Source organism: Apus apus, chromosome 5 (genome assembly GCF_020740795.1).
Source record: "Apus apus isolate bApuApu2 chromosome 5, bApuApu2.pri.cur, whole genome shotgun sequence".
NCBI classification, from domain to species: Eukaryota; Metazoa; Chordata; class Aves; order Apodiformes; family Apodidae; genus Apus; species Apus apus.
The window spans coordinates 2,204,911-2,232,016 of NC_067286.1; the positions used below are offsets into that span (position 1 = coordinate 2,204,911).

General features: G+C 38.8%; 1 protein-coding gene across 6 annotated transcripts in view; it reads left to right on the plus strand.

Moving 5' to 3' along the window:
- The window catches only part of LOC127386058 (golgin subfamily B member 1-like), a 39,350-nt gene extending 18,737 nt beyond the window's left edge, over window positions 1–20,613 (plus strand). For all 6 annotated transcript variants that reach the window (XM_051622528.1, XM_051622533.1, XM_051622529.1 and 3 more), the window contains 9 exons: window positions 242–10,834; window positions 11,238–11,389; window positions 13,085–13,244; window positions 14,822–14,974; window positions 15,882–16,049; window positions 16,977–17,074; window positions 17,435–17,569; window positions 18,387–18,501; window positions 19,920–20,613. In XM_051622528.1, coding sequence (XP_051478488.1) covers window positions 242–10,834; window positions 11,238–11,389; window positions 13,085–13,244; window positions 14,822–14,974; window positions 15,882–16,049; window positions 16,977–17,074; window positions 17,435–17,569; window positions 18,387–18,501; window positions 19,920–20,078 — 11,733 coding nt within the window. In that variant the 3' untranslated portion in view covers window positions 20,079–20,613. The remainder of the gene's footprint in view (window positions 1–241; window positions 10,835–11,237; window positions 11,390–13,084; window positions 13,245–14,821; window positions 14,975–15,881; window positions 16,050–16,976; window positions 17,075–17,434; window positions 17,570–18,386; window positions 18,502–19,919) is intronic.
- The last annotated feature ends 6,493 nt before the right edge of the window (window positions 20,614–27,106 follow it).

Here is a 27,106-nt window from a genome sequence, read left to right on the forward strand (position 1 = left end):
CATTTTATGGTTTTTTGATGTGGCCCTTTATAATGTCAGCAAAATAGCAGCAATAGTTGCTAAAAATGTCATACACTAACCTTTCTGTATGCTAAATCTAAAGAATAACATGGTGATCTCATGATGATACAGTTGGGTAGAGATTACCTTAGATACTTGGTCTTCATGTGGAGTGTAACTTCCATTCACCCTCTAACATATGTTTGAACTATTCTTGTAACATTATTTTTTTGGTGTTTAGACTTTGAAGCAAGATGGTGTGGTAGAGTCCATGCAGCTGGATCTGGACCAGACAAATGAAGAGCTTGACAAGTTGAACACCAGCCATTTAGAGGAAAGATCTCAGCTTATTCAAGACCTCCAGAAACGGGAAAGAGAAATTGATAACCTTAAAGAAGCACTGGCAGAAAAAGACAAGGAGATGTCTGTCCTGTCTTTGAACATGACAGAATATTCTGAGCAGGTTCTCATCCTGAAGCAACAAGTGCAATGCAAAGAGGAAGATATTAGAGGGATGGAAGAGGCTTTATCAAAGGCTGAGAGGGAAACTCATTTACTGAAGGAAGTACAAACAGCTGACGTAAGAGATGCAAGCATGAAGATATCTGTCCTTTCTGAGGAAAGTAATACCCTGAGACTAGAGCTAGAAAGAGTTAGAGTTGAGAGTGAAGCTAAAACCAAAGAAAATGAGGAATTAATAAGACAAAGCAGTGAGAACAGCATCACGATTAAGGATCTCCGGTCTGAAATCAAGGCCAACAATGTTGCCTACCATAACAAACTTGCAGAGTGTGAATCACAGATTACTTTGCTGAAAGAACAACTTAGTAAATCATCTGAAAAGCTACAAGAAACAGAGGATAAACAAAGAAAAGAAACGGAATACTTAAAATCCCAGCTTGAGGAAAACAATACTCTAAAGGAAAAATGGAACAACTTGCTTAAAGAGAAAGAGAGTAAAGCACAGACACTTGAAAACGAGTTAAAATCAATTAAAGATTCATACAACAAACTGGTTTTGGAAAATGCTAAAAAAGATGAAGAGTTGGTTGAGTTATCTAGGAAGCTTATAGAACATACTGAACACCAGGCAACAATTAAAAAAGAATTACAAGAGAAACAAGAGCGTGTTATTTCATTAGAGCAGAAGCTTGGGGTTTTGGAGCAGCAAAATGAAGAGAGTCAACTTAAATTAACTGAAGATCTAAAAGCCAAGGAGACATGTTGCAAAGAACTCAATAACCAATTAAATGAAATACATAAACAAATTAACAAGATGGAAATAGAGACACAAGAGAAAGTTTCAGCTAATAAACAATTGCAGGCAGATCTTGAAGGGAAGGAAGAAAAACTGGCAGAGCAAATAAAAGCAAATGAATATCTGAAAAAAAAAATTGATACGGTGGAAAAAGAGAAGGAACAGCTAATGAGTGAAAATGAGAATTTGTCCAAACTCCTGGATGCAAAAGAGAGTGAATTGTTACAGAAAATCCAGGCTGTGGCAGAAATAGAGAATAAGTTTTCTCTTAGTGCTGCTGAGTACGAAAAAAGTCTTTCAGTACTAAATGGTGATAAAAAGACTCTGGCAAAAGAGGTTGAACAACTGTCAATACTTGCCAAACAAAAAGAAAGTTCAGTTGCAGAACAGCTGCAGGAGAAAACAAAGGAGTGTGATGTGCTGGCTGCTCAGTTGTTTGAAAGCAAGGAACAGACACAACAGTTGCAGGAACAAATGCAATCACTTCTCATTCAGCTGAAGGATACAAGGGAGAAAGAAATAAAGAAAGATGAAATGTTAAATAATAAGTTATCTGAATGTAGTAGCTTGATCCAAGAGCTCAGCCATAGTAATGAAAAGAACTTACTCCTGCAGGAACAAATTCAGAGCGTAACTTTGGATTTTGAAGCTGCAAACAGGTCTCTAGAAGAGAAAATCCTTCAAAGTGATTCATTGCGTAAGGAGATGGAAGAGAGCAAATCTTGTGTTGTGGAGTTGCAGGGTGAAGTTAAAAAACTTAAAGATGAAAAAACAAAGTTATCTCAGTTGGTTGAAGAAAGAGACCTGACTGTAAAAAGTCAGGGTTCAGAACTTGAGAAGCTTCATAGGCAAGTTTCTGAAAAAATGGAAGAAAGTACAGTGTTAAATAATCAGCTACAGCTGCTAAGCAAAGAGGTGGATGTGCTCAAGCATGAAAAGGAGGACTTTGCAAGCCTGTTGAGTGAGAAGTCACGTGAATGTGAAGTGCTTCAGTCACAGCTGGTACAGCAACAGTCGGAAATTACTTCAGTGAGGCAACAAATGCACACAGCAGCTCTGGAGAGTGAAAAATTGAAAGCAGAGATTGAAACATTGAATGTTACAGTAAAGAAGAAGTCAGATGAAGTGGCTGCTTTAACCTCACACTTGTCCCAACAAAGTCATAATATTTTAGCTCTGAAAGACCAAATTGATGGCCTGTTGCTTGAAAAAGAAAACTTAAAAATTGTCTTTGGTGAAAAAGAAACTCTCCTTTCTGAAAAGGAGACTTTGATTCAGCAAATGAAGGATAGTAAAACTGCAGGAGAAGGGCATTACATGCAAATCATTTCAGATCTGCAAAACCAAATACAAACCCTAGGTTTTGAAACCAGCCAGCTTAGACATGCAATCCAGGAAAAAGAAAATGAATGTAAGAGGCAAGTCCAAGAACTAAAGTTATTAAAAAATAAATCCGAAGAGTCTGATGTACTTAGGGTTCAACTGTCTGAGAATATGCAGGTAATTTCTGACCTTCAATTTCAGCTTAAAAATCTGACAGAAAAATCATCCCAGTTGAATGATTCCATTATACAGAAGGATGAATCTTTAAAACAAAAATTAGATGAATACATCAGTTTAAAAGCACAACTTTCTGAGGTACAGGAATCTTCTGTTTTGCAGCAGAAACAGTTGGAGCTTTTAGCCACTGAAACAAAACAATTAAAAGCGGTTGTTTCAGAAAAAGAGTTAACCATCAACAATATGTCATTGTCTAGTGAGACTTTCAAGACACAGCTTCAAGAGAAAGAGAATGAATGTGAGGTCTTAAAGAAGCAGGTGGTAGAGCTGGAGGAAGTGAAAGTTAATTTACAAAAAGAAATACAACATCAGAAGAATGTCATTATGGAGTTGGACCAGTCGTTATCAGAAAAGGAGTCATCTCTCATGGAAAATAAAAATCTCATCACAACTCTGAAGGAGAAAGCTGGGAAAGATGAAGAGAAGACACATCTAATTACTCAGCTCCGAAGTCAGGTACTTGAACTAACCCAGGAGCTGCAGAAATCCAAAGAACTAGTCAACGAGAAAGAAAATGCCTTTTTATCTCTTCAGGAGAAAATGGAAGCACAGAGTGAGCTGAGAACTGAGTTGAATGCAGCTCTTGGGAAAAAGGAAGAAGTTATTGCTGGGCTGCTTAATTCTTTAAAGGAAAAAGACACGAGGATACAGCTGGCAGATGGCAACGTTGGTGTTCTGACTAGTGAGATTGATATTAATCAGAAGAAAATTGATTCTTTGACAGTTGAACTTGACTCTCTTAAAATTGAGCACCAAAAAGCACTAGACCAGATAAGGACATGGGAAGAAGAACTGCAGCAAAAAGACTTGGCTGTGGAGTCTCTGCGTGTGACGTGCGCTGAGCAGGCAGATAACATTGAGTGTCTGAAGTTAGAGCTGAACAATGTAAATTCCAGATCATCTCAAGACTGCCATGACAACAAGCTTCTAATAGGCAGTCTGCAGTGCCAGGTGGAGTCTTTAGAGAAAGAAAAAAGTCTTTTACAGGAAGATGCTGATAAACTGGTGGCTGAAAACGTTCAACTTACCGAGTCGCAAAATCAATTGCAAAAGAAATTGGCAGAGCTTCGAGAAATCAATGAAAAGCTAGAAACCAGTGAGAATTATTCAAGAATGCAGATAGATGCTGTCAAGCTGCAGATGAAGACTGAAAAAGAGAAGTTACAGATGCAGGTTAGTGTAAAGGGTGAAGAACTTTCTAAGTTGGAACATAAAATAGAGTCTCTAGAGCAAAATCTGCTCGAGTCAGAAAACAAGTGGGTGACAGAACTTGACAGGGCAGCTGTACAAAATAATAATCTTACTGAGCAATTGGGCAGTTTAGAAAGTGAAATGAAATCCAAGGATAGCAAAATCCAGGCTTTGCAGCAAGAGCTGGATCTTATAAAAGAGGAATTAACTCAAACCTTATCTCCATTACTTAGTAGTAGGCTTTTATGTAAAGAAAAGAGGGCACAGATTTCAGATTCTGAACTGCAGCTCACTGATAGTAAAATTCAGTTGGAAGAACTCTCCAGTCTGATAACCACTATTCTGAGCAAAGAAACAGAAGGAGAACAGTTGCAACTGGTACTTTTAGAAAAACAGAAAGAAATAGACACCATGAAAAAGGAATTAAAAAGTCTGCAGTCACTTGAGGAGAAGAATGAGTTGCTGCAGAATGATATGGAGAAGATGGAAGGCAAGTACAAATCTGAAATTGAATGTCTGTCAAAAGAAATGGTCACAGTCAAGGAAACATTAAGTGAACAACAGTCTCTCTTGCAAGAAAAGGAAGAGTCTTTTGCAGAAATAAATAAGCAGGTTGAATTTCTTCAAGAGAAGATAAATAAATCAGAAGAAATAATAAGAATCAGTCAAGAAAAACTACAAGGTGAAGGTAAAAAAGTAGCAAGTCTCCTTGAAGAAATGGGAGAAAAAGATGAACTAATAAAAAACTTAACTTCCCAGTTAAATCAGCAGAAGGATTTAATTTCTGGTCTAAGCCAGCAACTGAAAGAAAAGGACTGTTCTGTTACCCAGGTCATGGAGTCGTTGTCTAATGAAATGCTGCATTTTTCTGAAGAGAGAAATACATTAAATACCAAACTGCAAGACCTTGAAGCTGTTCATAAGAGTTCTGTGGGAGAGCTAAAGAGAGTAATGCAAGAGCTTGAGGATTGTAAGAAGGAACTGGAACACAGTCAGGGTACACTAAGCAGTAGAGAATCTGTGTTTAAAGATTTAATGAATGAAAAAGAGGAGATGCAGGTTAACCTGGAGAAAATGGGCAAGGAAAAAGAGAATCTGAAAAAGAAACTTCAAGCAGCATTGATAATAAGAAGAGATTTAATGCAAAAAGTTGGAAAGCTGGAAAAGAGTGGACAGGAAGAAATTGAAAAAGAGCAAAAAAGAGCAGAGGAGTTGTCAAAGAAAGTTAAGGAGTTAACAGACAAGCTGGAACTAGTTGAAGTCCAAAATAAAGATTCTGAGTCTCATCTTAGAGCTCTGAAGCAACAGCTTTTAGAAAAAGATGCCAAAATAAACGATTTGACTGAAAATTTGTCTTCCAAAGCCTCTTATTTAGAGGAGCTTAAGGGCAATATTGCAGAACTAAATGATGTTATTGCTGCAAAACAAAATCTATGTGAGCAGAATCTAAAGGCTTTAGAGGAAAAGGACTGTATGCTTGCTCATATGCAATCTGTGCTCGATGAAAAAGCGAGTGTGTATGAAGTGGAACGTTCTCAGCTGCTTGTAGCTCTTGAAAAAGTGAAGTCTGAAGTCAAGGAGAAGGAAGAATTGTTGAAAAAATCCAGTTCAGAAGAGCCTGATATATGTACTGGGGACAGGAAGAAGTGTCTGGACCCCAACAGTGTCATGAATCAATTGAAAAAAGAAGAAGAAGCCTTAGAGAGGGAGCTTTTGGTCAGGAAAGAAGATATGGAAAAGTTTCAGAAAGAAAAGGAAGAGCACGATAAACTTGCAGTAGATTTAGATGAACAAAAAACCTACCTTGAGAATTTCAAACAAGAACATAAAGCACTCCTGGAAGTTCTTCAAACAAAATGTGAAGAACTCGACTTGAATCAGTTAGAAAAGTATCCTCTAGGGAAGGAGCTGGCTGCACCCAAGGCAGTGCTGGGAGAAGAAGAAACTGACCTGAGGAATTTGGAATCAGACAAACAAAGAAGCAAAGCTGAGGTTGCATCCTTAAAAGAGACAGAAAACATGATCCCTTCGGTGGCAAGTAAAGGCACGGAGTTAGAAGAGCTAAGAAGTAATTATGCAAAACTTCAGGAGGAAACAGAAATGTTAAAGAAAGAGTTGAGAAAAATATCAGTTGAATTTGGTGATGAAAGAGAAGAAACAGTCAACTTAAACTCTTGGAGACAGCAGGAGCAGTACCAGGAGCAATGTAAGGGCAGCTGGTTGGAGGACATAAAGCAGCTACAGAAAAAGCTGGAAGCATCTAAGGCTGAAGCTCTGGACATCAAGAGAGTGCTTGAACGTGTGAATAATGAGAAAGAAGCACTTACTAAAAAAAGTGAAGAGGATCAGAAGATGAGCCAGGAGCAACTGCAGAGATTGAGAAGTGAAGTGAAGAAGGAGGTTGCAGAAAAGAATGAGGAAATAGAATCATTGCGTTCTTCACTGGCGGATGTCAAAGCTAAACTTGATCAGGAGAAGGAATCGTTAAACAAAGCTGTGAAGGAGGCCCGAGAGGAGGCTCATCATTACAAAACAGCATTTGAAGAAATGAAGAGTGAAAGAGAGAAACTTGTCAGTTGTTTAGAAAAGTCCAAGTCGGAGCTACTTAATATGAGAAAGGAGGTGAAACATTTCAGTGAAGAAAACAAAGAGCTTCTGGCAGAGCTACGTGTGCTGCGGGAGAAGGCTGAGATGAGTAGATCTGTGGGGTCGTGCAAAGAGCTTAAGGAAGCTCAGCAAGTTCCTGATTCCTCAGGAAGAACTAAACTGAGGGAAGAAACAGAACGCCAAATCCAGAAACAAACACAAATGATTGAGGTAAAAAGTGCAAATGTAGATGATTCTAAACCACAAGAGCAAAGAGCTACAGCAGAAGAGAAGTCCAGAGAGCACCTTCAGAGAAAATTACAGGCAGCTTTAATATCACGTAAAGAAGCCCTGAGAGAAAATAAGTATCTCAAAGACCAGATAGATAAGCTGATGTTGGAAAGGGAAGAACTGGTGAACAAGACAGGTATGCTTGAGCACTTGTTAGAGCTTGGTAGAGAAAACCAAAGTTCAAGTGCTGTTTTTCCATTGCCTGAAGAGGAGAGCCTTGTGTCTGAAAATGCTAGACTCCTGACTGAAAATGAAAACCTCACTGCGGCATGTGAAAGTCTTAAATCCACCATGGAGACCATAGTTCAGGAAAAAGAGGCCTTTTCTTGCCAACTAAATACCTTAAAAGATTCTCAGACAGTTGAATTAACAGGATGGAAGGCAAAACATAGTGAATTAAAGCAGGAGTATGAGTCGCTGCTTCAGGCTTATGAGAATATCAGTAGTAAAATAGCAGATATGAGGCAAGTTATTGATCTCACTAGGAAGGAGAAGCAAGAGGCTCTTCAAAAGCTGAGGGAAGGAGAATCTGAGAAGGAGGCTCTCGAGAAGCATTTACAAAAACTGATGGGTGAAAACGAGGTTATTAATAATCAACTGAAACAGCTCAGCGAAGCCAAGAAAACGGAAGTCGAGGAATTACAAAGTAAGGCAGAAAGGCAGATCTGTGAGCAAGAGGCAAGGATGCAGGAACACCAGGATCGTCTTCATGAGCTCACTGATCAGAATCACCAGCTCATGGAGGAAAATGAGCAGCTGAAACAAACCTCTGAAAATTTAAAGCAGGCTTTAGAGAAAATTCAGAATGAAAACGATACCCTTCATAACAACATCACCGTAACTAAAGCAGCTTTGGGAGAGCTCCAGGTTCAAATGGAAGTGTACCAAAATGATATGCAGTCTAAAATCAATGAGGCATTGTGTGAGAATGAATCATTGCTAAAGGATATTAATGTGTTAAAGGATCAACTCTCTGAAAAAGAACAAGATGTGCTTGTCCTAGAAGAAGAAATAAATTTGATTTCCGAAAAAGCGAAAGAAACGGAAAGATCTTTGGACCATAAAAATAATTGTCTAACAAAGCTGGACATGGAATGTAAAAGCCTTACACAAGAAATTGTTAGTCTAAGTGAGAAAGTTAAGATTTTAGAGGATGATAAATGCCTGTTACAGGAAGAATTAGAAAACGTACAGGAAAGTTCTTACAAAGTCAAGAATGAGAGAGAATTTCTTGAGACAGAATTGCTTAATCATGTTAAAAAAGTTGATAATCTTACTGATAGAATGAAATCAGCACAGGTACAGAATAACTTGCTGTTACAGCAGCTGGAAGAAATAAAGGCAGAAAAATGTAATGTGGTTAAAGAAAAAGAGCAGCAGCAGTTACATCTTGTAAAAATGTTTGAGGAGAAGGTGAAAAGTGCTCAGAGGGATAATAATGGAAGTAAAAACAAAACAAAAGAATTACAAGAACTCTTAAAGGAGAAACAGCAGGAGATCAACCATTTGCAAAAGGATTCTATAAAGTTCCAGGAGCTGATCCTAGATTTGGAAAGATCTGTGAAACTGTCACAGTCAAAAAGTGAAAAATTTGAAAAGGATTTAAGGAATACATCAGAAAAGCTTGCAAAGTCCTATGAAGAAATACAGCATCTCAAGGCAAAGCTTTCTTCACAGATGGACTTGTTGGATCAGTCGAAGAATGAAATGGACAGGCTTACAGATGAGAATCTAAATTGGAGAAAAACACTTCAGAAGAAAGATGATGAATTACAAATTCAAAAGAAAGAATATGAGAGAGAATTGGAAATAAATCTTCAAGAGTTAAAATTAGTTCACAAAAGAGAAATTTTGAACCTAGAGGAAAGACGTGGTGCCCTTGAAAGAGAAAGAGAGAGGGCAGTTAGTGAGATGCGTGGTTTGCAAGAGGAAATGAGCATGAAGGACTCTCAAAACAAGAAACTTCAAGCAGATTTGAATGCAGCTTTGGCACAATTAGCTGCTTTTACCAAGTGTATGTCCTCTCTTCAGGATGACCGGGACAGGGTCATCACTGAAATGAAAACCTGGGAAATGCAGTTCAAAGAGACCATCCAAAATAAAGAGAGACAGATAGAAAATAGTAATAAGAGAATCATGTCTTTACAAGAGGAACTGAAAGACAAAGTAACTCAGATTCAAGAATTGAATATCAAATATTCTGTGGCAGAAGAAGCAAAAGATGAACTGTACTCAAGGCAGAAATCTGCTGATAAACAAAACTATGAGGAGATCTGCAGAATAAAGGAAGAAAATGCATTTTTCTTTAATAGGCAGCAAGAACTGGAGAGTGTTCTTCAGTCAAAAGAAGAAGCTTTGCAGGCCCTCCTTAAAGAAAATAATTCTCTTAATCATCTCATAGAGAACAGTAAAAGTACAGGAAGGGAGATAAAAGCTCTGGAAAGTCATTTTACAAGGCAGGAGCAAGAATTGCAACAGCTTCTAGCTGAGAAGGAAAAAATGAATGCTGAATTGCAAAAGCAGATTACCATTTCTGAGCAAATGAAGATCATGCTAAATAATAAAGACAAAGAAATTTCCTTACTGATTTCTTCAAAAGGTGATGAAATTTCTAGCTATCTGATTCAGGTACAGACTCAACACAGAGACCAAATCAAAGAGTATGAACTTCAGCTAAGGTCTTTGCAGCTGGAGAGACAACAGTCTGAGGAGTCCTGTCAGAGGATGAGAGATGAGTTGAGGAACCTCCAGATGAAAGCAGACAAAGCTGTTCAAGATAAGGCTGCAATAGCCAGTGAAATAGATGCCTTTAAAAAATCCATGTCCTCTCTTCAGAATGATCGGGATGATCTGTTTTCTAAATACAAAGAGCTGGAACATCTCCACCAAGATGTCTTAAATCAACGGGACAGTCTTCTAGTTGGCAATGCAAGTGAGAACAGTGCTTTGAAGCAAGAACTAAGGATCCTTCTCAATCAGATAGATGATCTTCATTCTGAGAATGCATTGCTAAGTGCCCAGCTGATAAAGTACAGGGAAGACCTTAACCAAGTTTTGTCTCTGAAAGACCATCAGCTGAAAGACTTACTGAAGCAGAAATTGGATTGTATTAAAAGCCTTGAACAAGAAAAATATGATCTTCAAAAGCAAATAAAAGAAATGCAACTTTCCAGTGAGCTGCAGAAGGATGCTGCTGTATCTTTGGAACGGGAAAATAAAAAATTGGTGTCTAAAGTAAATGATTTAGAAGCTTTAATTGCATCATTAAACAAAGAGAAACTTGCTTCTGAATCTGGAGAGAAGCTGCTAATTGGTGGTGGTGTCCCAAAAAAAGAATGTGTATCCAATGGACAATATGAAGCCAATCTTCAGAAGAAGGTTCAAGAACTCCAGAAATCAAAAGGCAAAAATACTCAGGGTACAGATGAGGAACACAGTAAGACTCTTTTGACACTGCAACATGGAGATGAACCTGGTGTTTTTGCAGAGAAGATGATGTTAGAGATTCAATCTCAAAACACTGAGCTGAGGTCCCAAAATGAGGCCTTTGGGAAAGCAATGACTGCTCTGCAAAATGATAGGGATAGGATAATAGAGGACTTAAAGGTACTTCAGAGCAAATACACATCTGAACTTCAGACTGAAAAAAAGAAAGGAGATGAACTTGAAGCTGCATTGAATGGCTTTAAATTACATCTTAGCAGTATGTTTAAAGAAAATCCTCTTTTGAATTGGGCTGGTTTTGATGCTGCAGATAAGATTACACTTGATCAGATTGCTGATGCAGTTGAAACTCTCTGTAGGACCTTAGTCAGTCGTGAGCTGGAGATGAGCAGGCTCTCATCTGAATGTGGGAGTTACGTTCACCAGATCGAAGCATTTTCCAAGGCTATGGCCAGTCTTCAGGATGACAGAGACAAATTGCTGCAGGAGCTCAGCAATCAGAAGGTAACTTCTGGAGCAAAACAGGGCCCAGCTTCATTTCCCATGGGTTGCAACAGCATCATTGAGATAGGGTCTTTAAAAAGTAGTTTGGATACACCTCAGATTGATAGGGAAAAGATTGGTAGGTTTTAATTAGCTACATCACTTCATTTATTTAATTTTTTGTGCAGAGAATGTTTAGAGACATTGTGGATTTTGACGTTGAACTTTGTAGATTCTGTGAGTGTGAAGAGAACATTGTGTGACAAGAGAAAAAATGCTTAGGATTTTGGGAGTTGAGGTCATTATCCTGTTAAACAGGAGCAAATGGGGAAAAATATTATTCTCTAATTAGAATTCTAGCACTAATGGAACTTCAACCATATCATTTTCATTCCAGTTCACTAATCATGTTTATTAAATGTAGGCCAAAGAAGGAGCCAACCTTGCAGCTGTTGAAGTAGCAAAACTGAAGACAAAGGTTGATGATCTGGAGAGGGCATTGCAGCAGACAAAAGCCTTCCAAGCAGAAACAGAGAAAGAGATTGCATCTTACCAGAATGAGCTGGCTGGATTAAGGTATGAGTGTTAAAGCTAACAAATAATACCTGTGGCTCTTGTTTGGAATTCTTCAGTGACTTCTCAGCCTGGCATAGAGCTGATACAAAACCAAAATTATGTTTAGTTTAGCAGGAAGCAGGGTAAAAGTATTTCTGTAATGTGCAAAAACAAATTCCACTGAGTTGTCTTTGTTCCATGTATCTTTATGTAATGGTCTCCTTGTTCATGCAAAGTTTCAGTCTGAAGTGAATATTTTCTGTTCCTTTGGTGACTTGGATGTATGGAACTACAGTCTAAGTGTCTTTTTTCAGTGCTTGATACCATGTTCTCTTCTTAGAGTAACAACTGATACGGCTGAACATTTTCCCCTCTGATCTGTTGTTTGTGTTGGATTTTTATTCAGATATTTGAGGTGTTGCATATTTGGCCCAACTACATACTGAAAATTAAATTAATTTCCCATTAGAGTATTATTTTTGTAGATTCAAGAGTCCACTTCAGCACTGTTAGCACCTTGCATCATCTATGACAAATGAATAATGAGACACCTGGGGCCTAATCCTGGGAATGCTTCATGAGATCTGTTTCAAAGAAGGCAGTGGGCATTTTTAAGTGGCAGTGGAAAGAAGTTTGAGGCCAGGAGGCAGGATCCTAGTGCCTTTACTGTGTTTTATTGCCTGTACTGCAATTTCTAGATCTCTTAATTTAAGTCTGCAAGATAATAACTTTTATACTAGAAGGTTTTGTGGGATGGGATGTAGACCAAAAGGTCAACCCTACATTTATCTTTGCAAATTTAAGCAAGCTAGCATGAAAGAGTCAAACCTCATTCTAACTTGTAGACTTCACCAGGGAGCAGCATGAATAGTCTTTTTCCATTTTTCTCTTCCACTTAAAAACTAGATATGGCATTGAATCATAGAATCATAGGGGTTGGAAGGGACCTCGAAAGATCATCTAGTCCAACCCCCCTGCCAGAGCAGGGTCACCTAGAGTGCATCACACAGGAAGGCGTCCAGGCGGGTTTTGAACATCTCCAGAGAAGGAGACTCCACAACCTCTCTGGGCAGCCTGTCCCAGGGCTCTGTCACTCTCACAGTAAAAAAATTTTTTCTGATATTCACCTTAAACCTCCTATGCTCCAATTTGTATCCATTACTCCTTGTCCTATCACTGGTCATCACTGAAAAAAACTTAACTCCATCTTCTTGACACTCACCCTTTACGTATTTGTAAACATTGATGAGGTCACCCCTAAAGGATTCAAGTTACTTTTCTGCCCTTTGTGATACTGCTTGTGTATGCCAGCAGTTTCTGGGGATATGGTATGTTTGGTTATTTCAGTCTTTTGAGTTGAGGATATTTCGTTTCAAACTGGTGTACTTGCAGCAGGGTACTTGTGCTATTGCTCTGCACAGCTGCAGCCTTATATTTTAGGCAGCTGAAGTATTTGTTACATTAACAAATGTTAGCCAATTAAGCCAATGTGATGTTAATTGATGTTAGTGCTTTATTTTCTGATTTGCTTTTCAGCAGATGTTTTTAAACTGGAATATGTATCGGAATATTGTTCATATAGTGCTGTGTATTTCCATATAACTGTTCATAAAAGGCCATTATTTCAGAAATAACAGTGAGGACAGCTTTATCCTTTTCATTGACTTGTATGCAGTGTATTATCATTTAATGTCTGGTCTAATATTTTCTCTTCAGAATGGAAAAGTCCCTCCTCCTCTCAGAGTCCCAGGCCCTGCGAAATCAATGTCAAACCACAGTTGCTGAGAAGGACCAACAGATTGCAGAGCTACAGAAGCTGCAACAAGACATGATTGTGAGGAATTCAGTCTCCTCTGGCAGCAATTACCCAGTCAAGGTAAACAAATGGGATGTAGCAGGGGCACAAACCTACTTTTACCAGTTTATTGTATTAAATTTGAAGCCTGGTTCCCAAATGAGAACTTTACAGCACATGGTAGTGAAGGATAGAAGGCTGGTGAGTTACACCTGTAGGTCAGTGTTGCCTGGCATCAAATCAGCAAGTGACAACTATTCCAAGCAAAGGAGTTGAAATTATTATTGGGGGAACAGACAGACAAGGTGACTTGCATGTGTCTTGTTTTTAGGAAACTAGTCTAAAACAAAGAAGTTGTTTGCATGTTGAAGAAATGGTAGAAGTGGCACAGAAGACATAGTTACTGAGTGTAAGTCATTTGCAGTACACTTCAGCTTCACAGAAGTATTAGATTGCAATGCAAAAAGAGGTTTCAGATGAGGGAGGTAGAAAACATGATAGAGGAAAACTTGTAAGAGGAAAATTCAAAAAAGATAGGGATTGTTTATATTAAGAAAGAAAGGAGAAGGAAAAAGCCCAACCTAATAGTGCTGTGGGATGTAAGTGAAATGAGAAGCACACTCTCACTTCTTGTAAACCCAGAACAGGAGACATTTGGTCACAAATACAAAACTAGAAAAGGATGTGGTCTTTCAGATAATATGAATATTTTTTTCAGATATACCTGCAGCCTGTCTTCAGGGACACAGTTTTTTTAAGAGGATCAAAAAAGAACTTGGTAGTTTACATGGACAATAGTGTTCAGAATTTGTGTACTTCATGCTAACGTGTTTTAAAGACCTAATAAAGTTCATTCTTGGGAGCCTAAATCAATCTCTAATTGCTGCAGATAAGAATAGGACCTAATTTGGGGGAGAAGGGAGAGATGTGCCTAATGGCAGTGTTCTTGCCCTTCCCCTGAAGCAGCTGGGGTTGGCTTCTGCCAGGAACAAAATACTAGATTTAGAAAGGCAACAGCTGAGACCCAGTCTGGCAATTGCTCTCTACTGTCGTAGACTATTATTAAAGGATCAAGGAAAGTGTTATTTTAGAATAATACTCTTCTTTGCCTTTTCTGTGCCAAAGGAAGTAAACCATATTCCTTTTCCATTTCATTAAAAGCAGTGTTTTAGTTGGGCAAATTTGTGTCTCGGATGCTGTTCATTTTCTGTGATTAAAATCATGAAGAAAAGGTAACAGTCATGTTTTTTGGGTTCTGAAATATTTCATGTGGTAGAAGTCTTTATTTCATGATTTAACAGGAAAATAGATTGCTTAATAGCTTAGGGATGGTATATTTTCTATTCACCTGGCTTTCAGTACTTTTTCCTTTTTTTGTGGGCTTCACACACATTTGTGAATTTCACACGCTTTTTTGAATTATTTTCAAAATTCATTGCAATTTTTTATTGTGTTCTTTTAGTTGAAATATTTAGGTTGAAAACTCTTAGGTAGCTTTTTGAAAATAAAGTCTCCTGCAAATGTCATTCACTTGTGAGAAGAAATGGATCTTGTGAAAAGGAAATTACTGTGTGGTCCAGGCGGATATTTAGTGTTGGAATGTTTATTGTTTGGAAAACTTCCTGTACCATTTACCCCCTTGACTAATATTTTTGAAGGTTTTGGAGACTGCCTCCCTTGCTGGCAGTGCAGAGACACCAGAGGACATCAAACATGCCTTAGCTGAGAAGAATCAGCTTCACAGGGAACTGCAGCGCTGCCTTCAGGAGATGCAGCAGAAGGATCTGCACTTTCAGCAGGTTAATTCAAAGGTAACTTTGAATCTGGGCTGGTGTCAACACAGGAATGTTGCTAAATTGGTGGTTAGTTTAAGACTTAGATTCTTCAAAACAACCCTGTTGGCTCAGACTAGAAATTGCCAACGAGATGTCAGTGTTTTTCTGTCAGGCTTCCCTGACTTATTTGCTTGAGAGGGGTTTATTGGAATCTGCATATTGAACAGACTGATGAGGTGCTGCTGAACTTCTATTCAATATAAAATATTTTTCATCATAGGCAGGAACAGGGAACCAGAATTTAGCTATCTCATCCCAAATTTTAAATACCTCAAAAATACTCCCTTACAGACTCTTATGAACACTTTTGTGGCTGTTATGAGGGTAAGAGTGTATGTGTGTCCACTTGCACACGTGTTTGTGTTAATACTTTCTAAGTATTCTTGGAGACTCCCATAATATTTGCCTCTCTTAAGTGGCCTGTTTTTGGAAGCAGATTAGGTTTATGTTACTTTTCATCTGTGGTTGTGTCTGTTTTCACTCCTTCACCCAAACATTTTGGAAATCTAGTAACAGTTTTAACCAAACTTAGAAACGGGTACAAAAATCTCAGTCTCCTGAAGATGAGTGTTTGGGTAAAGAGGTGGAGACCCTAATTATGCTTTTTGAAAAGCTGAAAACTCAACTGCTGAGCATTCCTGGACATTTGGCTTAAAAATCCTGAGTTTCTGGTTTGGGCATATTAATGACAGATCAAATCAACACTCAGGTTGAATTATTTCTGCTATGAATGAAAAAACTACTTAAATCTCACCCAACTATGAGCTTGTCAAAAAGTTTATGCAGTTTGGAAACTAGTTCAACAGCAGGTCTCAGATCTGTAGTGGTTTCCCAAAGGAGATAATTCCCAAATTTTATTTGTTGAAATGGTAATTTCTTTCAGGTTGTCCAGTCAGCAGAAGAGAATGCTGTCCTGTCTGCCCAGCTGAAGGCTCTGTCACAGACCCTGAGGGATAACCAGCTTCGTTACACTGACCTGCAGAATCGTTATTTAAGACTGGAGAGGGAATATCAGACAATCCAAGTGGCATCATTCCAAGGCCCTGTTCAGGTAAATAAATAGATGGAAATGCTCTTGTTTGGTTGTTTTTTTTTTTCCTTCTCTGCTTACACTTTTCTGGTTTTCATGTTAAAACCAGAATAAATACTTTTCTGTTGTAGTGATCCAATACTTTTTCTAGCCTGTGATGTGCTGAAGATAACTGTCTCTGTTGTGGTAAAGCTGTTCTTATTTGACTTCTCATTTTGTTTTGAAAGATCATATTATTTTAATTGTTCTACAGCTGGCAGAGGTAATTGGATGGTCACTAGTCACTGGATCAGCAGAGTTTAATGATAATTTCACAGCAGGCATGAACCCTTTTGCAAGGTGTTTGAAGTAGTATTTTCAGGAGTGAGATTTTATAACCAGGTCAGCATTTCAGTCCCTTTTGCCACCCCCTCATACACATTTGTAACTTACTCCTTTGTGTTCTCTTCCTTTTCAAAAGTTTTCCTGTACTGCCTTGGTTATTAAAAAAACAACAGTATAATACCCCAAAATATCATATGGATACATCTATATAACAATTCTTACTCTACCATAAACAGAAATGAAACACAAACAAGGAGAACCATGAACTGAAAGATAATGAATAGCTGGATTACTGATGAAGCTGCAGTCAGTGCTTTGTTACTGTGTGGATCTGTAGATGCATTTTTTGCACTTCAGACATTGTTCAGAGCTTGTGGGGTATACGTATCCTTCAAGTCCTGCAGCACACATAGGCAGTGTCCTTCATCAGCTTTCTGTTATCAAACAGGTTTGGAAAATTGCAGCTCTGGAAATGAAAAGATTAAATGGCACAGAGAGCTGTTTGTTGCACAGCTTTGTGATGCTTGTGGCTTTTTAAATTAAAATAAGTTCATTAATTGACAATTTTTAGCAACTAGAAAAATGATGAGTGGCTCTTTGTTTTCCCCTTCTAATATTTTCTAGGATGAAACTCGAGCAGAAGTTCCCCCTGGAGCACCACAGGAAAGATCTGCTGTCATTGTTGAAATAGACAATACGGAGCTGAATGATCTCAGAAAAAGGTCAGGTCTGAGAGCATAAATTAGCAATATTGTTTTCCTGACAGCTGTGCTGTAAGTGCTAAAGAAATCCTTTTCTACCCCTCTAAGGAATTTGGGGGAGGGGGGGGAAGGAAAGAAGTGGATTTACAGCAGATTAAAAGAATCACGGTTATAGTCTTGATTTGTTACTATCTGGTAATATTTGTGGTTTGTTTTTGTAAAGATACATATGTATTGGTGATTTTACTTCAAGATATGATCTGAACCATCTCATTATAATTGAGTTTTTATCACAAAAGAGAATATTTCGTATTTAAGAAACTCAAGAAGTTAATCCTGTAGGTATGTAAAATACTGATTTCAGATGTCATTTTGTCACAGGCTTGCAGAGACTGAGCAACAATATGATTCAGTGCAGCAGGCTCTCTCGCAGCTGACAGAAACTCTGGCAGAAGAGAAGAGGAGGAGAGAAGCTGCAGAAGAGGCTCTTGGACTCTCTGAGGAGCAAAGTAACAGGTAAAATATGTAAAACATGAGGGTTTCTTTTCTTTTGAAATAAAAGTGTCTGTAAATCATACTTATGCTTTTGAAGTATGTGCCAGATTGCTGCATTAAACCCTCATGTGGGTAGGAAATAACTTGCATGTTCAGATAGCCAAAGTCATCTTTTGTTTCTGCTTCCTCTTGAACAAATACTTGGAGGGGTTTTCATTTACCCTCTGCCTGGAATAAATACCAAGTGTACTGCAGAACTAGAAAATTTGCTCAGATTTCTGAGCAAATAACAGAACAAATAGAAAAGAAAAGAATAGAACCTGATTGTAGGTCCACAGCACCTGAAACAGTGACAATGCATGTGTAACTGTGTTCAAAGCTAGGTCTGACTAGGGATAAAGAAAGTGTTACAGACTTGGGGGTTTTTAAAATTTTAATTCTTTGCTTCAGATATTGGACTTAGTAGCCAGTCATATTTCTTTTTTTTCCAAGTTAGAAAAAAAATATCTCACATGGAACAGCTTTAGTATAGCCACTGTTTAGGTTTAAAGTATCATTATCCATCTGCCTGCATAAAGTGTCCATCACTACCATCATCTGCAAATCCACTGTTCCATCAGCTAGTGATGATGGGGCTTATTCTGAATAAATGAAACACCTTGAGAGTAGATTGCAAATAGGGACTGAAAAAGATCTGGCAACATAAACTAAGTCTCACTGGTGTTTGTGGGGACCTTCCCCCAGTAACCTAAGTATTCAAAATAATGTTTTTTACGTGAATTTGGTGCTTTGAAAGAGCAGATAATTCAGTACTTCCGTTATCTCCCTTTTTCTCTAGATTTGAAGTAAGCAGTTACAGGTCTGTACCTAGTGAATACTCTGTTCAGGTGGAAACTGAGGAGGAAAGGGAAGCCTTAATCATCAATCCTAGTGAGCACGTTATTGTGCGAAAGGTGAGTAAATTAAATGCTCTTAAATCCTCTAAATGAGAAGCCACTTAAAAGTGGTGTTCATAGTGTATCCTGCTCGTTGCAGGCTGGATTGAAGATGGCACAACTCATTATCTCCTTCATGCTATTCCTTCCTTTTTCCCATCTTCCCTCTTTCAACTATTACTCCTTTTTGGAGTGTAGATTTGCCTTCTGAGTGACTGGGAGTCACTGATTCTGAGTTGTCTTATTTATCTGTGAACACAGACATGAAGCAGCCACTTCTGTAATCTGCCTTGTCTCTGACAAGCTGACTGTGAAATATTCTTTGATTGTGTTGAGTATCCTGGGGGTGGGTGGGCTGTAGAGGCATCCAATCAAAGTAGCAAGCTACCACATTTTCCTGAAAAAATGTCCTTAGCTAGCTAATGAATCCTTAATTTTTTTTCTCTTGGGGTTGTGGATGGTGAGTCAAATATGGGCAGCTGTGTAAACTGCCCTAGAACACATTGCTCACATTTTAATTTGGACATACGTGTTCATCTTTATATCAGATATGTGGCTATTACATCAAATTTAAAATTACATAAAATGTGTGTGCATGTAAATGTGCATTTCCATCTCTACTATGCAGATATAATTGTCATGCACAAATATCTTCTGTCCATTCCTCTCCCCTTTTAGTAATGCTGTTTTCTTTGGCCTTTAAGTCATTGATGCTTACAGCCTGTGCTGTGGCATCCATTGCTGCATCAGAGGCAGAAGTTTTATAGTGCCTCAGAAGTCTTAAGTTACACAGAATCATGGAATGCCAGGTTGGAAGGGACTTCAAGGATCATCTGGTCCAACCTTTCTAGGTACTACTATAGTTGATATGAGGTGGCTCAGCACCCTGTCAGGCTGAGACTTAAAACTGTCCCATGTGGGGGAATCAACCGCTTCCCTTGGGAGATTATTCCAATGTGTGACTGTCCTCATGGTGAAAAATTTACTTCTGTTGTCCAATTGGAATCTCCCCAGGAGCAACTTGTGTCCATCACCCCATGTCTTTTCCACATGACTCCTTGTAAACAGGGAGTCTCCATCTTCTTTGTGGCCACCCTTGAAGTGCTGGAACATGGTAAAAAGGTCTCCCCAAAGCCTTCTTTCCTCAAGACTGAACAACCCCAGTTTTCTCAGCCTCTCCTCACATGGCAGGCCCTCCAGTCCTCTGATCATCCCTGTGGCCCTTCTGTGGACTCTCTCCAGCCTGTCCCATCCTTCCTGTAGAGCAGGGACCAAAACTGAAGGCAACACTCCAGGTGTGGTCTGACAAGCGCTGGGTAGAGCGGGATGATGACTTCTTGATCTCTGCTGGTGATGCCCCTGGGTTACAGTGGAGTTTCTTCTAGTTTGTATTCATGATTATTTATTGGAGGGTTTTTTTGTTGTCTCTTAACCAGATGAAAGGAGGAGCCCTTTCTTTCAGAAGATGGCTTCGAGGGCGAAGTCTGTACTGTTCCAAGCTGCTGACCTCCAGAGCAAAATCCCGCTATTTATTCCTCACCTACCTGGTTACACTGCATCTTGTTGTTTTACTGTGCCTCAGTGGTGTTCTCTGAGTACACTACATTTTCTGGGTGAATGATTTCCCTGTAGGTAATGGTGTGCCAAGTCAAGACAATAGACTTTTCACCTGCTGCTGTTAAGCTATGCACTGGACACAGTTGTAGATATTCTTGTTACACGACATGAATCTTACGCTTCTCAAAAGAAATTTGTGTCTATCACAGTTGCTCCAAAGTTGACTTGAATTGCTCTTTAACAGTGGAATATTATATTTGCTAAGGAGAAAATATTCCCCTCTGTTTGCCCTATAAGGAAGCTGCTGCATACAAGTTATTTAATATTGTTTGTGAGGACATAATGATCGATCACTACTGAATGGGTTGTAAATGATATCTTTTCTATATAAATTTTATTTTAAGAGTTAAACTATACATTTTAAAGGAATATTCAGCTATTACTGTTTATTGACTTCTTGATTATAACAAGAAGTTTTATGGAGTGCAATAAAGGAAGAACTACTGGGGTTTTGATTTTTGTTGGTGGTGGGTTTTTGTGTTGTTGTCTGAAAATAAAAGATTTAAGAAGGTTGTTCTTTGGCCATGCAGTTTGTAATGGCTCTGACAAGGAGCAGAGAGATGTATATGGTGAGGAGGTAAGCTGGTGACTAAAGATGCAGAATTGAGATGACATGAAAAAATGTCTTCAGCTTCTTACATTCCTTTGCTGTAGTTTAAAGGTGCAATTTCTGTAGCTTTTTCTGGTGGTGTAGTTTTTTGGTTGGTTTTGTGTGTTTTATTCCGTGTTGTTTTTTTTTTATTCACTTAGACTTCTTGGTGGGTTTAGTTACTACCTCTCTTGGGGGCAAAGTGTAACTTAGCTGCTCAATACATAAAATTCAAGCTTATAAAGACACAACACCACATTTTTACATACTGGAGCTGAGCAAAGGGTGTGTTTTCAACTAAGGAAGCTGTAAGAAGCAGAGGATTTGCATTCAGTTCCTGTAGACACATAATAGGCTGTTATGTCTTGCATATTAATATATCCATGTGTTAAAGTCTTCTCTGAAACTGCACAACTATTTCTGATTCAAAAAACAGCTTTTTTGTGAAGACTGTGGCCGCTGGGAGCTGGAAGATTTGTATGTGTTCACTTTGTGTTTCCACTCACATCTGTATTAAATGGAGATGCAATCAAAACAAGCTGAGTCTAAAGGAGCAGATATAGTCACAGAAAGGAGCAGCTATTTGATTCCTGCTTGGCTAGAATAAAATCAGAATCTTGTGTGAAGACAAAAATCTGTGTGAAAATGGAAGGATTCCAACAGTTACACTGATGGGCAGGGACAAGGTGGAACAGATGTCAGAGAAGTGAATGATCTGCCTAGGGTCCAAGGATTCTTGTGTGTGACTCCTGCTGCACCATCGTGTGACAGGTAAGGGAGGGATTGGTTGGTATTTATATTTGCAGAGGTAACATTCACCAAGCTGTATCTGATGTCCTGCATCACTTGTGTTTTGTCACCTGGAATGGGAAATATTGCCAACTGTAGTTATCACTGTGGGTAAATCCTGGACACTCTTCTTTTGAGGGTTCTTTTGTATTAGTCATGTAAAGGTCTGGATTTCTATGGAATCCAATCTATTCCTCTATAATTGATGTCTTTTTTTTCTGTAAAATGGTAGTGGCTCATCTTTGAATGGCTGATTGCTGATTCAGTCCCTGCTTTCAACCATAGTGTCCTACAAGTCTGGAGGTAACTCAGCTGTTTTCAGTCTTTGTGCCATGCAAATGGACACCAGGTACAGTTGAAACACGAGTGCTGTGGTGGTAAGACTTTTCCCTTTCCACTTTGAAAGTGGGTCTTAATGGAATGATAATGAGCTGTTCTTAGCTAATTGTGTTAGAAGGAAGCAGAATGCTTTCCAGTGACAACAGTGGGATCTACAAATCCAGCCTTACTCATCTGGTTTGAGGGGTTTTTGTCTTCAGGGGAGCAAACAACACTGTCATGAGGGTCAACAAGTTAGTGAGTGGGAAAGGATCCAGAGATGTTAGAAATTTTGCCCTAATTTATCCAGGCCCTTGTGCTGTCACTGGGATAAGCACAAACTGGGGAAAAAAAAATTCAAAAAATGGTTTGACATGTGTAGATATTCTGTGAACTCCCTCCCAGAAGCTGATATAAATGTAATGGAAAGAGAGATGATGTTATTTTCAAAGAGCATTTTACAAATTATCACAATTTCCTAGGCAAGTATTGCCCTGAAAGTTTTTCTTGTTTGAGTTGATGATTTTAATTCCTTGCTTCACTTGGTCTGAGAACATTGGGGATTTATGCACTTGCAGGACTTGGCTGCTGTTTGCCTCCAGCCTTGAAGGAATTCCAAAGGGTCTCCTGGTTTTAGGCAATTCAGGTTTGTCCACAGGGTTGCAGGGAAACATGCAGATGCTCTTCAGGGCTGGAAGGATCAGCAGAGTGCAGTGAAATCTTCTTGGTCCATCCAGAACCTGGAAGAACACTCAGTAGTGTTTGTTGTCTGAACAGCAGGCTTTGGGCACATCCCAAAAAGGGGAGTTCCTTGTTATTTGTATTTAATTTTGCACTGGGAATTAGAAAAGTAAAACATTAAAATATTGCAAATTTAGGAAATTGATTTAGGAACTTCATCTGGTGACAAGATTTCCAAATAGCTGCTTTGGGAAAGTTCTTTACAGCTGCTGAAGCTGTAGGTTTAAAGCATAATGTTAATCAATCAATGAAAATTTTAAGTAGTGCTCTTTGTAAATTGATTCACCTTGTAATTAATAATCAGCAAAGCAAGATGATTTGATTTTTTTAAAATGGGAAATAAAACAATTTCACCCATTGATTTTGTTAGGAAATGTCAGTGGCTTCTCAGGAATCTAATCAATAATGAGTAGAAGTGTAAGCAATCACTGCCAGGACTCCAAAGTGGGTTTGTTGTACAGATCAGCTGAATTTAGTTTCTCTGAGCAGGGCTGTACTGACCTTAGTTTGACATGGAAAGCTGTATCTGAAACTGTGTGGATGAAATGAGTGGGGATATTATTTCTCACCATGGAGGATTAAACATCTTGGTCCTATCCAGTCTTTGTTAGAGTCAAGGAGCAATGCTGAGCTCTCAGAGCTTTGTACCATTTCTCTACTTTAAAATTGTCTTTAAAAATAGTTTTAAATTCTAGTATCTCATCTGGTGTAATTTCTGATATGTTTAAGAACTGAATCCTTGCTTTACGTTGGAGTCAGTTCTGGTTGCAGCTCTGTAATATTGGATGCTGCTGGTAAGGGGTTGGATTATTGCATTCTAAAATCTTTCCTGAGGATTTTAGAAGAAAATAGCAATTCATGGCAGCAGGAGTGAATGTTCCAAAATAGCAGCTACTGGAACTAATGGTTAAACATTCCTATATTAAAACTGTTAACAAGTTTGTGTGATAAAATTGTTCTGCTTCATAATGTGAAGAAGAATCTTCCAGTCACAGGCACATCAGCAAGAATTACAATTATTTTTTTCCCTTTAAAAATAATGTCATATTTTTGAATTATGCTTCAGTTTCACTTGTCAGGCCTTCCTCTGATGTGTTGAGTTGCTCTGGGTGGTTGTGCCTCTTGTGCTGCTTCCCAGAATAACCACTTCAAGAAGGTATTTACCCCTTACAAAGATGGAGTGGGTCCTGTAGTGAGCACTACATGTTACAGAGTAGCTGTCACTTTGAAACACACAGCAAAAACTCTCCTGAATCTTTTGGTGGGGTTTATTTTCAGTTGGTTGATCAAGATTGATGATGGCCCTCTAGGAAAAAGGCAAATTTCAATATGCCCCTGGGGAACCACTGCAGTCTTGGAAGTAAGGAATATTTGGTGATTCTTACTTACCTTCTACTGCCATTTTAACTGGTAAGTGCATATGATTAATTAATTCCTAACATAGGAGTTCTTCAGCCATAAAATGTTGACTATAAAAGGAGGGTTTTAATGATATGAAGGTGTCATGAAAAAAAACCTACCAAACCAACCAACCAAATTGCTTGATTAATACTTGCAGTATCAAGACAAAGAAAAAAAAAATAGGCAGAACATTTTAAATGTGAGAAACCAAATGAAGAATGGTGAGAAGTTCCTTTTCGTGCTCCATCAAGCAACAATATGGCCCAATAAGCTTTGAGAAAAGGTCTCTAGCACATCACTTTGCCAACTCAAACAGGACTGTAGCTCTTCTTGACCTTGGAAAAGGTCTTTCTGCTTAATTAGTTTACTGTCAGCTCCTTTATAAACAGAAGATGCAGATTTTTGTTAATTGTATTAGTATCTGAGTCATATTTTAATTTTATGGGCTGTAAAAACCCTTTCCTGAAGTTCTCTGTGTTGTTTTGCTGAGATAAATAAGCCTGGTTTGAGAAGCATAAAATACTGAGCATTTTAAGGAATGCATTTTGAACACCTCTAGGAACTGTTGAGCATCAATGGTTGAAAACACATTCATTCTTTAATGTCTCAAATTGTTAATTTGCTTTTATTGGTAATTGGAGCTGGCAAGTGATTTCCCACAGTTAAGCAGATCAGCAGGTGTATTATTGAATCCATGGAATTAAAATGTATCTGTGAGAAAAATACTTTTTTCTGCTAGTTGATGAATAATATTTTACCTCATATATTGTTAGATTATTTGGGGCAATCGTGGTAGGGGATGTTAGATCAGGTGGTTACCAATAAATTCACTTTTTAGTTCCTTGCATATTTTGGGGGTATGACTCCATCAGTAACAGGTACAGTATTTCACATGAAGTTTTAACTTAAAAAAATATATTCTGTCTGTATTTTGGATGATATCCTGCACTAATGTTAGAATAATATACTTTGCAGGGTGTTGTGGTTGGAATGGGGCAAAAAGGCAGTGATGTCACAGGGGATGAAGCCCAAAGTAAAAGAGGGATCCTGACACTGAAGCATCCCATGGAGCCTGGAATCATCACTAACTGGGATGACGTGGAAAAGGTGGATGTTTATTTTTTATGTAATTTTATTGAGGCATCGTTAAGGTTGGAAAAGACCTTCAAGGTCATCAAGTCCAACCATCAGCCGTGCACCCCCATCTTATCCAAGATGCACTATTTGCCATTAACCTTTTTGCAAGCCAGAGGGAAAATCCTGGAAGAATTTGTAATCAGTTTAGGGAAAGGGATAGCACAGTGTGTTGGTACAGGAGCTGGTCAGGCACTTCTGTAGTTACTGTTCTTTTAAAAAGTAAATGCTTATTACTCATCAGTTTCAGCATTATTTTGTAAGAGTATTTGATGCTTGATTCATACTGTTCTCAGCCTTGGAAGTTCATACTGAGGCAGAACATTTGACAGTGATGGAAAGTAGCTAAAGTAAAAAAAAACCCAACACAACAACAGGTGGTGATTCATCAGAGGTTAATCAGAGAAATATTAAAGACACGTTACAGAGATTGGGAACAAAACCTGAGAGGTGGAGGGGTGATTTTTCCCTTTGCAGTACTTCCTTACATGAACAGGCTGGTGGGTGATGCCCACATCTCATATTGCTTATGACATTCTCACCATCAATGAAAGAGGAGAAAACAGATTGGGGCTGGTCTCCCCATACTAATTCTTTGAGAGGGGGATTCTTATTTTTTATTTTTTTGCAGCCTGTTTTTCTGTTGCCAACTCCAGTTAGCTTTTCATGTCTGGATGGTGAGAAGGTGTCTTTATTCCCTATCAAGTCCAACCTGCATGGCATGCAGCCAGTGAATGACTATTCTGTGAAGTGCCCACTTCAGGTGCGGGAGGAGTCTTAATGGGACTCATACTCCAATATCCTGTATGTCCTGGTCTCTTTAGGAAGCATCTGAGTCTGTATGTGGAAACACTGTACCTTGTCTTTAGAGACGGGATTGAAATTCAGTTCCTTGTCATCTCCTGGTGGGATGGTATGGGGAGGAAACTCCAGAAGTAAATGCTTCTAATAATGTTTTTCTGTGGAAAATACCACTGAAAGGAAGATGTGGAGCTGGTGCTGTTCTGTACTCACACTTGCTGAGATGAGGGGTAGACAATTACAATAGGTTAATCTAAAGTCAGTTGTTGTGTCATATTCATGGACCCAAACTGCTCAGTTGCTGAGTGTTCCAGATGAGCAGACCAAGTCCATGCAGGAGCAACAGGAGTTACTCAGTTCATGTTTGGAAATAAATTGCCCACCTACTCCTCTAGATGGAAGCACAGCATTTGCATTTCATTATTCACTGCTTCATGGGAGGATACCTTGCTCACTTCTGCAGACCAGAAAGTCTACCCCTGATACCTTGTTCCTGATATCATCCTGATACCTTGTTCCTCCTGAGAATTGTCCTGCTGTCTGCCTTCAGAAAGAAATTATATATTCCTGTAGGAAAAATAAAAGAAAATCAGAGGTCACTGTTTAATCTTCTTCCCTCAGTGCTTGGTCTCTGCATCTGGAAGTTGTCCTGTGGGTAACACATCCTGCCTTCTCTGTCTGGGCAATGCTGGATGCTAGAGCAGGCTATCTAAAATCAAGTTGGGAAGAAGAACTAGAGAAGGTAAAAAAGGTGGCATGTGCTTTCCTGCAGTGTGACCTCACAGCTAGATGGATTTGGTTTAGGGTGTAATGTGCTGGAAGCTTCAGGCAGTGCCCTAATTCAAATAATGGTCAGGTATTATAGAGGTTCTTGTAGTCTGAACTTTTCTTTGTCACTGAAACAGATGAAGGAATTACTTGTGAAAGGGGTTCTCCAGCCCCAAAAGCCCTTCTTCAGGCAAGGTGCAGTAGCCCCAACGCTGAACTGTGCTGGGACTTCTTGCTGAGCCCAGGAGCAGTGGGACAGAAAGCAGAGGCTGCCCTCAAGTGAATGAGCCCTGAGCAACAGATAGAAAAAAACCAGCATGAGAGCAAGGCAGTGGTAGGGAAGAGATAAAAAACAGTGTTGCTAACTTCTGGGATTCTTGCAAATAGGAAAAAAAAAAAAGAGCTTTCTAAAAATTTTATTAATTTGTGGCCTTCCCTGATTCAATCACAGATCTCAGCTTGCCC